General features: G+C 50.5%; 1 protein-coding gene across 1 annotated transcript in view; it reads left to right on the top strand.

The window, feature by feature from the left end:
• The window catches only part of Greb1 (growth regulating estrogen receptor binding 1), a 128823-nt gene that overhangs the window by 72258 nt on the left and 42190 nt on the right, over positions 1–14375 (top strand). The window contains exons 6-11 of the mRNA XM_057785741.1: positions 1939–2121; positions 3953–4096; positions 6181–6309; positions 9754–9867; positions 10202–10345; positions 12616–12801. Of these exons, the coding sequence (XP_057641724.1) occupies positions 1939–2121; positions 3953–4096; positions 6181–6309; positions 9754–9867; positions 10202–10345; positions 12616–12801 (900 nt within the window). The remainder of the gene's footprint in view (positions 1–1938; positions 2122–3952; positions 4097–6180; positions 6310–9753; positions 9868–10201; positions 10346–12615; positions 12802–14375) is intronic.

The raw sequence follows: 14375 nt of genomic DNA, 5'->3' as shown, positions 1-14375 counted from the left end.
TTTAGTGAGGAGAAGATGAAGCTAGGGATGGATGGAAGATTCCACAGCCTTTCGTGCCTGTGGGATCTGCACTTCATCCTTGGGTTGTGGTTAAATCCCACCCTTTGTGTCTCTGTTTCTTCGGATTGCACAAGAATGCTCTGCTTCCCACCGTGACTGACAATGGGGTCAGTTAAGCAGAGCAAGTGCCCTGTGCACTTGACAACGAACAGTACAACGTCCTGGTACTGTGTGCACATCGGCTTTCCGCCAAGCCCCATTCAGCATTGCCCATGTCCGTGCTGCCTTACCTGTCCACACCGGTGTGGCATGAGTACCTGTCCACACCGGTGTGGCATGAGTTGGATCTGAATGGCCACGTCACCTGTACCTATCCCAGCCCAGCCAAAGTCTTTCCTTGTTTCTAAGGCCTTTTATAGAATATTAAAATGCTTAAGACATGTGCAGATTGGAGATTTTGAGCAGTGTGGAGTCTTCTCTAGGGCGATGTCTTTAACTTTCATGTCACCTACTGGTCTTCTTCCGAATATGAGCCAGAATTCCCAGGGACAGCCTGTGTATGAGCAGTGCTTAAGCAGAGACATGTGACTTTTATGGCCTCACACCAAATGAGCCCATCAGGCAGAGAGCTCGATAAAGAAAGTAAATTTGGCTCAGCCTCAGGACCTCCCTTGACCCAGGACGTTGGACTCCTAGGAACCAGGCCTGCTATTGGCAGAGCAAGGTTGTCGTGGGATGGCTGACACTCAGGAGCAGTGGTCAGGTGGAAGGCCACCTTGTTAGGTCTCTCTTGTACTAACCAAGGCCTGTGGCTGGTTCCGTTGGAGGGACTTTGTGCTTTGTAGAGACCCCTCCAAATGCACGCTCTGCATGTCTATGGCTCATACGAGGAGCTTTCTTATCCCCTCTCAGATGGCTATCTAGGGCTGCAAGCTGGCAGAGAGGCCCATCTAGCCTATCGCAGCAGGAGGATGCCCTACCCTGACACAGCCATGTTTCCATGGCTCCACTCTGCTGGCTGCTAAACTTTGGGTCTCACTCCCAGGGCCCCCACTATGCATCTGATATTTTTTGATCTGCCTGACTGGCTGAGCTGGCCTTTAAAGTGAGCTCCACGCATGGCTCTTTATCTGCTGCTTCTCAGCACTGGGTTTTATTATGACATCTTCCTGCATGTCTATCTTTGTGTTTTGTTCATGTTTGCCCCAGCTACCCTTCCTAGTCCCCCTCCTATCACCCTCATTAGTTCCCTTCCTCCTCAGAATGTTACCTCTTTATTATATATATCCAAAGCAATGTATAACATGTGTATAAATATATATCATGTATTTCACATATACTCATATAAAAATCCGGATTTGAATATCATAAAAATATAATATTTTGTCTTTTTTCCCCAATTATCCTCGCTTATTCCTCTCTCCAGCTCTTTTGAAGCCCCATGTATACATATATATACCCACCCACCAACACACATACACATACATATATGTTTAAAATGAGAGAAAAACATGTATTGTTTGTCTTTCTGACTCTGTCTGGCTTGTTCCACTTAACATAATGATCTCTAACTCCATTCATTTTTTTTCCCTTCAAATGATACAATTGTGTTCTTCATTGTTGCTGGATAAAATTCCACTGTATGTGTGGTGTGTAGACTACATTCACGTACATGGAATTTTTGACACACACACACACACCGCCCCAAGAGGGCGAAATCTCCCACACTTGCCCAGACTCACCTCTGTGCCTCAGTCCCTTTGTTCCCATTTGAGTTAAGGCAGTCTTGACTCCTCGGCCTGATTACCATGCCGGTGGCAGTCTCTGGGTGACTGACAGTATGGGGGTGCAAACGTCAGAGTCCTGATGAGCTGTAGCTGTTGGAAGGGGAGTTGAAAGGGAAGCAGAGAGGCTCATGGCTTGCTCCCTGCTGCCTAGGTTTCTCTGGGAACTGTGTTGGCTGTGGGAAGAAAGGCTTCTGCTACTTCACCGAGTTCTCCAACCACATCAACCTGAAGCTGAGCACACAGCCCAAGAAACAGAAGCACCTCAAGTACTATTTGGTCCGGAACGCACAGGGAGCACTGACCAAAGGACCATTGATTTGCTGGAAAGGCTCAGGTGTGGTGGGGGGGGGGCTTGAATCTGGAGGGGTGGGAGTGGGGAGCTGGGAGTGCACCCCCAGTGAGCATTGTAGGGCTAGGAGGGGAGGGGTCAGGGACGTCTGTACAGTGGTACAGGCTGTAGCAGGAGAGCAAGCCCTTGGCCCTGAAGATGCTCCTTGGTGTCACTTGTATTTGAACAGACTCATTGCAAACACTAGCCGAGGGCCACCTGGTGCTGAGCCTCTTTTTGGTGGGTATAAGGGACAGTGGTTTTTATTCCCAGGGGACATTTACCACTGCTAAGGGATGTTTTTGGTCATAGTATCTAGAGGTTGCTCCTGGCACCTAGACTAATGCTAAAAGCCCTGCAATCCTCATCAAGAGGCTAGGATCCCCTACAGTGTCACTGGGATGAGGCTGAGAAAGCTGGGTTTGAACAATACCACACCATCACCGCCTTCCGCATCCCTGAACTCGGCTAGTTGTGACCAAAGAGAGCAGCTCTGGGGTCTGGTCCCCAGGGGTGAGCTGGGCTCTGGCTTTACCAGGAAAAGGCTGCACGGTGGCTGTCCTCAGTCTCGTCTGTAGCTCTCCCATATGCTGAGGGGAGAAGCTAGGACACTGGCTGTTCTGAAGCCTGCCTGGAGTGGTAGAGTGTGTCTGAGAAGGAGCTTTCCAGAAATGTCCAGAAGAGCTGTCCTTCTGTCCCCCACTTTTCTGCATTTTCTGGAATGTTTCACACAGGTTCTTTATGTGGAAGGAGGATCTCTCAGTTTTGAGTGACTGACTCTGAGTGCTGTTCCTCGATTCCCCTCCCCCCTTCCCCTCTCTTTTCCTCTTCCTCCTTTATTGTACGCAATGACTATTCAGTAAGTCCCTACCGTGCACTACTCAGTCCTAGGCCCCATGGATGAAGCTGACCTTCACTGTGGGTCCAGTTCTCTATCCAGCTCACAGACTAGAGCCGCTGCTGGGGGAAGGACTTATAAATAAAAGAGGATGGTGCAGGAGAGGAGGGAGGTGCTGAGTGGTCCTGTGTCTCGGGGCGTCACCATCACCCGTGTCTCCTTGGATGTTAAGCACAGGGCTCAGATAGCTCAGTTGCATAAAGTGTCTTTTTTGTTGTTGTTTTTTTTTTCGAGACAGGGTTTCTCTGTAGCTTTGGAGCCTGTCCTGGAACTAGCTCTTGTAGACCAGGCTGGCCTCGAACTCACAGAGATCCGCCTGCCTCTGCCTCCCTTGTGCTGGGATTAAAGGCGTGCGCCACCACCGCCCGGCTAAAGAGTATTTCTTGTTCCCCCCAAGGGACACTCTTATTCTGTCTGCGGATAGAGTCACCCTTTGGCAGGGAACTGTTTATGGAACAAGGCACCTCTGCCCTGTAACACACTGAAACAGATTAGCATGGCATTGGCATTCTTTATAGACTCATGTGTCCCACGGTCCTGTAGACAATTCCACTCTAGGAAGTCATTGGATAAGGGCCAAGTAGATTTCATTACTACGTTCTTCTTTCTTCTTCCTCCTTTTCTTCCTGGTCGCCATCATATCATCATCGTCATCATCATCATCGTCATCATCATCATCTCCTCTTCCTCCTCCTCCTTCCCCTCTTCCTCCTCCTCCTTCTCCTTTCTCTATTTTCTCCTCCTCCTTCTTCTTCTTTGGTTTTTTTGAGAGTGATTTTTTTTTTTGTAGCACTGGCTGTCCTGGAACTAGCTCTTGTAGACCAGGTTGGCCTCGAACTCATAGAGATCCACCTGCCTCTGCCTCCCAAGTGCTGGGATTAAAGGCGTGTGCTGCCACTACCACCACCCAACTTCATGTGTCCTTCTTGCCTCTGTTAGAGTTCAGAAGCCGGCAGAACTCCACCAACACCTGTCCCAGTTCTCTGTTCCCACCGCTGGACAGCTCGGGGTCTCTGGCTGCCTTCCCCAGTGATCCTGTTCCTGGGACAAACCCCAACATCGCAGTGGGAGCTCAACAGGCAGGTGAGACTAGTGAGTGGTGTCCCAGGTGCTAAAGCCAGGCCCCTGGAGTTGGCATTCTTCAAAATAAATAAAGGTCACACTTTGAGTGTTGTTGCTCGATGTCATCTTGTAAGTTTTACTTGGTGTGTTGTCCTAGGTCATTTTGAGTTTGTGAGTTTTAGCAAAGTGTACACATTGTCTTTCATTTGGAAAACTTGCCTGCTCTCCTGTTGGATAAGGAATGTGATCTCCCCCAGTGTTGGGATCCTGCTTCAGAGTCATTCTGCCTCCCCCAGTCACAACACAGAGTTCAGGGGATGACAAGTATCAGGTCAACATTCCAAGGGGATTTCTAGGAGGGGCGGAGGTTAGATTCTTGTCCTTTATCCTGCGTTGAGTGTGCCTACCCTGGACATGTATCTTACTCACTAAAGCTGTGAACCAGTGGGGTGTTTGGAAAATTGAGGTTCCATGGGGGTTGAGGCTTGCCCAGGACCTCACAGGGAGGAGTTGAGGGAGGCAAGTTTGTATACAGGTATTTCTGTTTCACATGCCTGGCCTTGAGCCACACAGACGAAGCCTGTAAGTGTGGTTGCCGTTGTCTGGAGATATCGGCCTTCCTGAGGACTCTGGAAGGCCATTGGTGGTTTTCATCCTTCCTGCCCAGAGAGTCAGTGTGGCACATTGCCCTGTGAGTGAAGCCAGTGTCCTGGGCTCTGCAGACCCAGCAATCATTCTCACTGGGACACGCTGTCCTTCAGGGGCTCTAGGCTCCTTTTGACAAGCTGGCCTCTGTCCTCTTCCTCCAACAGTGTCCTGACTCTTCTCTTCCTTTGCCACTGTGGACTGAGGAAACCGCTGTTTTGTGTCTAAGCACCCAGTTAGACACCAGCGTTTCTAGTTTTTGCTGAATGGTGCAATTCACTTAATTCCTGAAACTTAACTCTGTTTGCCCGTGTGTAGACTTGGAGGTGTGGGGTGTCCTTTTCAGTCTAGTTCACAGGGTAGTTATAAGAATTAAATAAGGTTATAGTAACGGCAGCCCCTTAAGGGACTTGTTCCATGCCCTGGACGTCTACCCACCTATATCCTTCACACGGTAGCTCTGCCACTTGCCGTCATGACTCCCATTTTATGGAGGGGACATTGAAATTTGGAGAGATATAGTATGTGTTTCAGGTCACATAACTTTTAAGTAATGGGACTGTGGTTCAGACACAGACTGGATAGTCCCAGAATCACATTCCACCTGTCACATGGGCCACTGCCTTGACAGGGAAGTTTCATGAAAACCTTCCTACGATTCCAGCCAACGAAGGCCTCCTTATGGGACCAGAGTTCATGGTTGCCTTCAGAATTATTCTCAAGACTTAAGGAACCTGAACCCTATAAGTAGCCCAGACCTTGTCATCAACCAACCTGCCATGCTTCCCTGCAGCGTTTTGATATAAAACTGAATTCCAGAAGTGGAGGAAGGTAGGAAGCAAACAGAATCAACCATCTCAGATATGGGGCTGCAGGTTAGGAAATTCGGCCAACTTGCACCCCAAGACCTTCCCTTACCCACACTAGACCCTCTGGAGTGAAAACAGAAGGTTCATGGTATTTGTGTGTTCATATTCATATGTATCTGTCTGTTCCCATGCTCATGTGTGAGCAGGAATATTTATGTCTTTCTAAATGTGTGTACATGTATTTGTGTATATTGGTTCCTTGTACATTTGGGTATTTATTAAGTATGTTTCTGTGCACTTGTTGTTTATGTAGGGGAACGTGCATATGTTCCTGTATGCATACCTGTGCATACATGTACATGCATGTGAAATCGGAAATGAGTTTGCATTCATATGTGCACATTTATGTCCACATGGGCAAGAATGTGCACAAGGTGTACACATGTTTCTATAAGCACACATGCATGCATGTGGTTTTAGGAGTATGTGCACAAATGTGCACATGTGAATGCACGTGTATCTTTGTTTGCGTGTGGCAGAATCACCATGTCAGAAACCTGCTTTCCTGATAGAACTCATCAGAGCTAGTTTGTCTGCCTGGTTCCAGTGCAGCCTGTGCTCTGACCACTTTCCCATGCTTTCTGCTTTCAGGTCTGGCCTCTGATCACCCCTCAGTGACCACAGCAACAGGTCCCACTGTCTTCAATGGCAAAGACTCCCCCAAACAGCCACAGCTGGCAAAGAGTAGCCTGTCTGCCGTGCCTCGTCCCTCAGCCTTAGGTAGTGCCGCTGGTCCTGGAGGTGCTAGGGCCCTTCTTTACTCTGGACCTGGGCCAGAGGGGATATGGGTACAGGACTGGGGACATGGAGGCTCCAGAGTCTAATGTGTTGGTGAGCATCAGGGTGGATGTCACATGTCCTCAGGTCTGTGCCTGGGCCATGCTATGGGAGAGTCATGTGTGCTGAGGGGCAGAGAGGGTTTTGTGCTGGTAGCAGGTAGCCTCTCTTGATGCAGGTTTTGGGAAGATTGGGAGTGGTGGGGGAAGGTGGATGTCAGGGCAGATAAATATGAATCCAGAGCCCAGCTCTGTCTTGTAAGGCAGTGGATCTTACAGCCTTCTTCAGCGGTCCCTCCTTGGGTGTAGATCTTGCAGCCTTCTTCAGCGGTCCCTTCTTGGGGGTAAGAATGCCTCTCTGAGGACAGGATGAGGATCCCCAGCTGCTGTGCACATCTAGGAGCTCACAGGCTATTGATATCAGTGTCAGCCCACCACAGGAGCTTGTCTGCCCATTTAACACCTGGGGGAGGTAATGGGGGCGTCAGCAGGCGTGATAATTGAGTTTTGGAGGGAAGGAAGGGGCAAAGAGACTTGGGGACTGCATTCAAACTCCCAGTCTCGTGCTCTCCCACCTTGCTATTCTTAAGAATGTTCTAGAAAGTCTTGTTTGCTCTCCTTCCCTTCCTGCCTTGTCACCTGGCTCCCATGCCCCATGTCCACCTGAACTGGAACCTAGGGTCTGAGACATTAAATTGGAAAGGTCCTTAGAGAATGTCCATCCTGGGGATGGAGTTGTAGCTCATGGATAGAGTGTGTTTTCCTGGGTTTTATTTTCAACATCGTGGAAGAGAGACAGGTCCAGAGAGGCACCCTGGACTGGAATACAACTCCATTGTAGCAGAAGGTTTCTCTGACCCAAATCTGTCAGCTGCAGAGCCATTTGCTGAAGGAGTAGCCCTCATGAATCTAAGACTCTCCAGTCCTGACTAACTTTCATGTTCTGGAATTTTTATCATTCCTCAGCCTCCCCTCAAGACTCCCGCCTTCCTCCTGTGGCTGTTCCTTCTCTAGAACGGATGCAGGGCAGCCGCACGGTTGAAGAGCGGCCCTTGGCCATAAGGACAGGAAGCCCCTTGCTGTCCATAGCTTCTTCCCCGAGCTTAGCTCTGTGGACATGTAGTCTTCACCTCATACAACAACACAGCAGATCCTCTCAGCCTGGGGCCCTGAGATCCACAGAGGGTTGGATTCAGGACTGGACTAGAACTTTCCAAGCCTACTTTGTGGGTGTGTGTGGAATGGAGACCTTTAAGTTTCCTGCCGGGATCTCAAAGGCCTTCTAGAATTTAGCTCGTTGATGCTCATTCATTCTTCCTCTAACTGTTCACTTCCGTGGTGGCTTCACCATGATGTCCACACTCTGCCCAGCCTCAGGGCGCTCACCCTACCTGTTAGCTGGCTTTCTAGAGCTCAACTCAGGCCAGACGGTCCCTTGCAGTCCCTAGCATCTGGCTGTGGTAGAACCCAACAGAGGGAAGGACTGAGTCAGAGACGCTGGCTGACCTGGGTTGCCGCAGAGTTGAGCATAGGCATGTGTCAGAGCTACCAAGTCTTTCGCTGTCAGTGTTGGAAACTGCTTCCAACTAAGTTAGGCCTACTCGCCGCTCTCAGTGAAACACTGCCCCCTAATGGAGAATGGGAAAGAGGGGCTGGTGCTCCCAGATGGAGGGGACAGGTGGCTAAAAGTCCTGCAGACTCCTCAGAAAATGCCAGGTAGGGTTATCTCTGGAGACAGAAATAATCGTCTCACGCTGACATCAGTGGCTGTTTCTGGTGATGTTTTGAGATCACTTACTGCTGGCTTAGAGCCCGGTAGAGACGTTTCTGGTTGACCCCTGTAGATCTCCCCTGCATCCTCAGCTCCAGCCCTACCCTCTTGTAGTTGGGGACCACGCCCTAGAGGAACCAGGTCCTGTCTCTGAGAGCTCTTCCTCTGCTCCTGCGGCCAGTGTTAGACGAACTGGTGTAGAGATGACAGTCCCCCCTGCCTCTGAGGGCAAAGAAGCCTGCAGGTTTGAAAGCACTCTGTAAAGTCAAGGACTTCATGTCCTTTCAGCTCTGTGTCTGTTTGGTTTTGATTTTATTCCACTTTGGTCAGTCTAAGGGTAAGAAGTTATCTGAGGAGACTCAACAGCAGTCATTCTCAAAGTGCTGCTGCTTTAGAATAACCTGGGCACTCGTGACAAGGTGCATGATCTTCCTGTCACTTCAGGGGCCCCGAGTGGTGGCTTTAGGCAGAGCCAGGTCTGTGTGTATTCTCTGCATAGGCTGAGGGAGACATCGCCCTTGGCCCTGAGAGCTCTCATCATCCACGAGCCCCGGGTATCGGGAGGCCTCATTCCACACATGCTGAGCTTCTTGAGGTCCTCAGAACAGGCTTGTGTTCAGACAGACAGGTTTTCATTTGCTTGTCTGTGTTTAAAGGCAGGCTCTCACTGTGTATCCCTGGCTGGCCTAGAACTTGCTGTGTAGACCAGGCTAGCCTTGAGCTCGACAGAAATCTGCTTGTTTTGCCTTCCGGGTGCTGGGATTAAAGGCATGTACCCCCCCCCCCCCCCCGCCCTCCCGCTTGGCTAGGTAGTTTTAAAAGTGTTCAGATGTGTTTAAAGTATGACAGGGTTGAGATGGGACCTCTGGACAGCTGAACACTTGTGTCCAGAGTTTTAAAAAAATAAGGTAGCCAATTCTTGGTACTAATTTATGAACAGTTTTCCGTCACGAGCCTGTTGACATCCAGAGTGGGCAGGGATGACTCACAAGCAGCAGCAGGTCCAGCTTCTGCTCTTGCTTTTTAATGAAATTAGTTTTCCAGCTTGGGGCAGTGTGAAATTAGCTTTCCATTTGGGCGAGGGTGGGGTTGGAGGGCAGGAAGTTGTTGTGCATGTGGATCAGTACTGCCCTCAAGTGGCAAAACTGTGCTGGTACATTGAACCTTTACTGGGCTGGTAATGTTGATACTGGCCGGAGAGGCAGTTTACGGAGCCCAAACCCCTAAGTGTTTCATTTAAGTATTTTACATGCATCTCTCTTCCTCTGGTTAAGCCACTTTCTCAGTAGATTTTTACTATTATTTTGACTATTTTAAAAACCAAGGAGCTCAGACTTAAAGAGATGCTGCTTAAACACAACTTTGGAGTAAACATTTATAAAAATTGACAGGATGTCTCCTGTCTAGATCCATAGAGCTGAAATTTTAAAAATTACCAAGGGTTGGGGGATGTAGCTCAGTGGGAGAACATCTGCCTAACACGCACAAGGTCCTGGATTTGAGCCCCAGCTCTGTCAATGTAACAAAACAAAACAGTTCTGTTCTCCAAATCATGGGAGAGTTTTATTGACACCAGTTCCCAATGGTGGCCTAACCCACACTCTGAATATTGTCTAGGTATCTTGCCAAACTCTGGGCCTCCCAAAAAACGACACAAAGGTTGGTCCCCAGAGTCTAAATCAACCACGGACAGTGGCTTCCCTCAGGGTGGTGGCAACAGAACTAAGCAAGGTAAGTGGCTAGGGTCTTGCTCAAACCCCAGAATTGGGTGGCTTGGCCTGCGAGTAGCATGTATGCATGTGTGCACGCAGATAAGTGAGGGAGTTCTGGGCAGCCGACTCTGGCGTAGCAGAGAGACAAGCAACCTCTCTACCACGCTGTGGCCTGTGTGTCAAAAAAGACTATGTCTCTTGGTGGGGAAAGGTGGGGCTGGGTGAGCCCACAAGTCTTATGAGTGGGGAGATGGGTCAGGCGGTAGTTTTTGTACGGTGGCTGGGGATCGGGTTGGCTGGGGAAAGATCGCCTCTTTTGCTGTGTTTTACTGATGAGCTGGTTGTGTTCCTAGAAGGTACCAGCGTACCCTGTGTGCCCCAGCCTGGCTTGGTGGGACCGGCTTCAGTCACCTTCCCAGTGGTGGCATCCGGTGAACCAGTGTCTGTCCCAGACAACTTGCTGAAGATCTGCAAGGCCAAGCCGGTGATATTTAAAGGCAAGTACAGCTGTGCCCCCAGCTGGGGAGGCAGGGAAGCCTGCAAGGAATCCCACACAAAACTGTGACCTCGTCTCAGTCCAGCTCCAAAGGAATCCCCCTGAGCCAATTCAAAAGTTCTTCAGGGCAAGAGAACGAAGTGGGCCCAGTCTCTAGACTGCTGAGAATGGCAGAGCGTATTGGTTTGTTCCAGCAGACATGTCGTGACTCCATCCTCTGCTCCTTTCCTTCATTCTCTGTTTCACAGAACCCGGGCTTTAATTACCCAGCTAGTGCAGAGCACCAAGGCCTGGTGGGGAATGGACAAAGCCCCCCATGGCTTGTTCCCTTTTCATCCAAAGCCGTACCCTCTGACTTTGGGCCGAGACAGCTATGGTCACTGCTACAGAAGCCTTGAGTAAGATTTGATTTGGTCTCCTCTGTGGTGGCTCATGTGTGTTGCCTGGAGGTCGCCTTGTGGCTCAACTGAAGAAATCCTTTTGCGGTAGCTGGAGGCTTTCAAATGGGAAACTGTGTGCAGGGTAAGCTGGCAGTGCCTGAGGAGAACGGTGCTCAGGACCATATAGATCCAATTCCTTGATTGGGGAGATGGCAGGAAAATGACAGAAAAAGTACTGGCATGGTAGAAGGGCTTCAGGGCCCCATGGAAGATCTGCACCCTCTTTTCTGAATCGTGTGAGAGAGGCTGAGAATACAGAGTTGGGGCAGGTAGCGAGACTCGGAGGTGGACACCAGCATCCGCACTGACCAAGACCCTCACAGAGGGAACCCTGCACACCCGCATCTCACACTGAGCCATCCTAGAGGTCAGGTCCTCTGCTCAGGTGTGCTCATTGCCCTACGCCCGCCACTCCCAGGCTTCCAGGTCCAGCCAGCAGCTCTGTAGCACAGCTCTCATCTGGTTCTCAGGGCAGCTCGCAGGACCCCTTGCATGACAAGCATGACATCCCTTTTGTTAAGGCATTGCCCCTTGTAAGCCAGCACATATGTGGACAATGCTGTCTCCTTGTGGTCCCTGGTCCCCTACCCTAGCGTCTTGAGGGGAGTGAGCAGAGATGCGAACTCACAGGTCTGAGTCTGGAGCTGCTGGTGGGACCAGCACGTGTCTTAGCAAATCGGTCCTACTCAAGCACGAGAAACATTTTCTCTCAAGACGTGGCCCACGGAGCCCTACATGACGCCTGTGCATAGCTACGCACGGGGAGATTTGGTGTCATTTTGGTGACAAAGGGAACGTTCGTTCACATCATGCCCTCACTGTTTGGCATCTTCCCATTGTGCAAAGGCTTTGGGAAGGTCAAGTTCTTGCTTAGGGTCATGCGGCTAATGATGGTAAAGAGGGATCAGACCCTTGCTCGGGCCGTCCTACCCCAGGAGCTGCCGTCAGAAGGGTTCTAGATACACTCCAGCGTCACTCAGTGTCTTTCCCTTTCTAGAGTCATGGGGTCTAGACACTGAGGTGTTTGGTTAACTCTGCTCACTATAGGACCTGGTGTGTGTGTGTGTGTGTGTGTGTGTGTGTGTGTGTGTGTGTAAGGCTTGGCCTTGGGGAAAACAAGGTCTGGTCAACAGTCCCCACTGCTATGTGCACCCCGCCATTTCAAGGACATTGCTCTTTGGTTTTGGGTAAACTTCTTTTGTTTGGCCTTGAACTTGATCAACTGCAAAATAAGGGACTGGACAAAATGAACAAGCAAATGCCCTGGCTGGATATGAGTGATGACATTTTAATCCTAGGTCCCAGAAGGCAGAGCAGGTGTACTAGGTCATCAAGGACCATAGGAGGTCTGACATTTCTCAGAAACGGGATCTAAGAACTCCCCTGGCTCTTAGGGGATCCACAGTGGTACTCCACCCAGGCTGAGTACAAGACTATAGCATGATTAATAAAACCCCCAGATATTGGGGTTCAATCTGAAGGTCCGAAAAGCAAAACAGCCAACCACTGGCTCTTACCTCTACCTCAGTCTGAAATGGCGATCCTGCCTCCAGGAATCTCAGAAAGAGACTGTGTGTGAGAGCTGTCTCCTCCCATCTTATATTCCTCTCTAGGGCTGGGATTAAAGTTGTACACCACAGCCACCTGATTTCTATGGTAGACTAGTGTGGTTTCTGAGATTAAAGGTGTGTGTCACCACTGCCCGGTCTGTATGGCTGACCAGTGAGGCTGTTTTACTCTTTGATCTTCAGGGAAGCTTTATTTATTAAAATACGAATGAAATATCACTCCCTAAGACCAGTTGCCAAGCGGCCGCTTTCTTCTTCCCTAGGCCACGGGAACTTCCCGTACCTCTGCGGAAACCTGAATGATGTGGTCATCAGCCCCCTGCTGTATACTTGCTACCAGAACTCCCAGTCGCTGTCCAGGGCCTACGAGCAGCACGGTGCCTCCACCATGCAGCCCATATCTGAGGAGACGCAACTGTTGCTGACTGTCTACTACCTCGTCCAGCTGGGTGAGCCTAGGTCCAGCTGTGGGCTAGGGATGGATCTTACCGGGAGGGCCAGCTAGACTCAGGAGGCCAGGGAGGGATCTGAAGACCAGGTTAGCCCTAACCTTTCCAGGGAGGGGGTCCACAAACAGAAGGGTGTAATCAACAAGGGTGATTCAGAGACCAGTCACTCACCTGCCCGTCTAAGTGCAAAGATGCGGGCCATATTCAGGCAACACGCTGACCTTTCATAGGCTGAGCCTGACACAAGGGCACAGGTGATGAAGCCAACATTGTGCTCTCAGGGAGAGTCAGCTCAACTGGAGAAGAGACGCAAGAGGCAGGAGAGAACTTGATGAGGTGTGGGCATGTGGGGTCTACTTAGGGACATCAAGAAAGGCCTGTGAGTAGAGACTTGACTGCCAGAAGGAGCAGCCTTGGAAAGAGCTGAGAAGAGAGTACAGGTCAGGCTGGGTGTGGGTGGGAGCCCCAATTGGGGTATGGGTGGGTGGGAGCACAGTTGGGGGCTGACTGTGGGTACGAGGGAGCACGGTGAGCTGTGTGTGTGTAGCAAAAAAGTGAGCAGTGGAGAGTAGTGAAACAATTGTTGGCTACTTCTAGTTGCGTTGCTCTCAAGGCCAACTGCCCTCTGGAAAGAGAGCTCTTGAATCTCATAGAGGCTGAGGCCAACGGTAGAGATTTAGGGAATGTGAGCTTGAGAATAGTCTGTGTGGAAGTGTCCAGCCAGCTGTGAACCACTGTGAGCAGCCGTGGGTGGGCAGTGAGGAGCTCAGGTTTGACCCTTGATACCGAGGTAGTCAGTGGGTGAGGAGGATCAGGACAGAACCATGGGATAGTGAAGGTTGTGGAAGGCAGACCCAGCATCAGGTTTCTCTGAGGCTCCTTCCCAAGACCCATGTGAGTCGATTGATTGGCACAGATCCACCCAGGATCCAGCCCCACCCTGTCTTTGTCACCTTCTTCCCCATCACAAACCTCTGGCCTCTTGGTCTCCAGGTCTGTGGGAACTGTTGACCAAACCACATCTCCTTGTTCCCTGGAGCTCACCGACCGTTTCTAGTCCTGCCCGATTGACATTTATCCCTAGGTCTGGTGGCTGCCAGGCTTCCACTCCCATCTTCCCACTCTGCCCCAGTTGCTACTTCTTGTGCAGTGTTATTCATGCCAGAGCATCGTGGACTTGCAGCTTCTGTTTGAAGCACTCTGGTCTAGGACATCCATGAACCTGGACCCTTCTTGCCATTTGAGTTTTGACCCATACACTATCTCCTCAAAGGAACCTTGTTATACCCGGGACAGCTCCCCACACCAGAGCCCCCTGGTCTGTATCTAGTTTCCTTTGTTTCTAGAGCAATGTCACTCCAGGAGCAACCGTGGCTGCTGTGTTTCTATGAGCGCCTCCTCCAGGTTGGGATGTGTGCTGCAGGACCAAGAACATCAGTCTGTTGCTTTATGTGTGGGTGCAGTCTCTGCAGGGCCAGCTTGGTGCTCACTAGGGGTGTGTGTGTGTGGGGGGGGGTGATTAGGTTGATACAGAGGCCACTGAAGGAAACGGTGTCAAAGTCACAGGCCGAGCA

The sequence above is a fragment of the Chionomys nivalis genome, chromosome 1 (assembly GCF_950005125.1).
Source record: "Chionomys nivalis chromosome 1, mChiNiv1.1, whole genome shotgun sequence".
Classification (NCBI taxonomy): domain Eukaryota; kingdom Metazoa; phylum Chordata; class Mammalia; order Rodentia; family Cricetidae; genus Chionomys; species Chionomys nivalis.
This window is presented reverse-complemented; position numbering and strand designations above follow the sequence as displayed.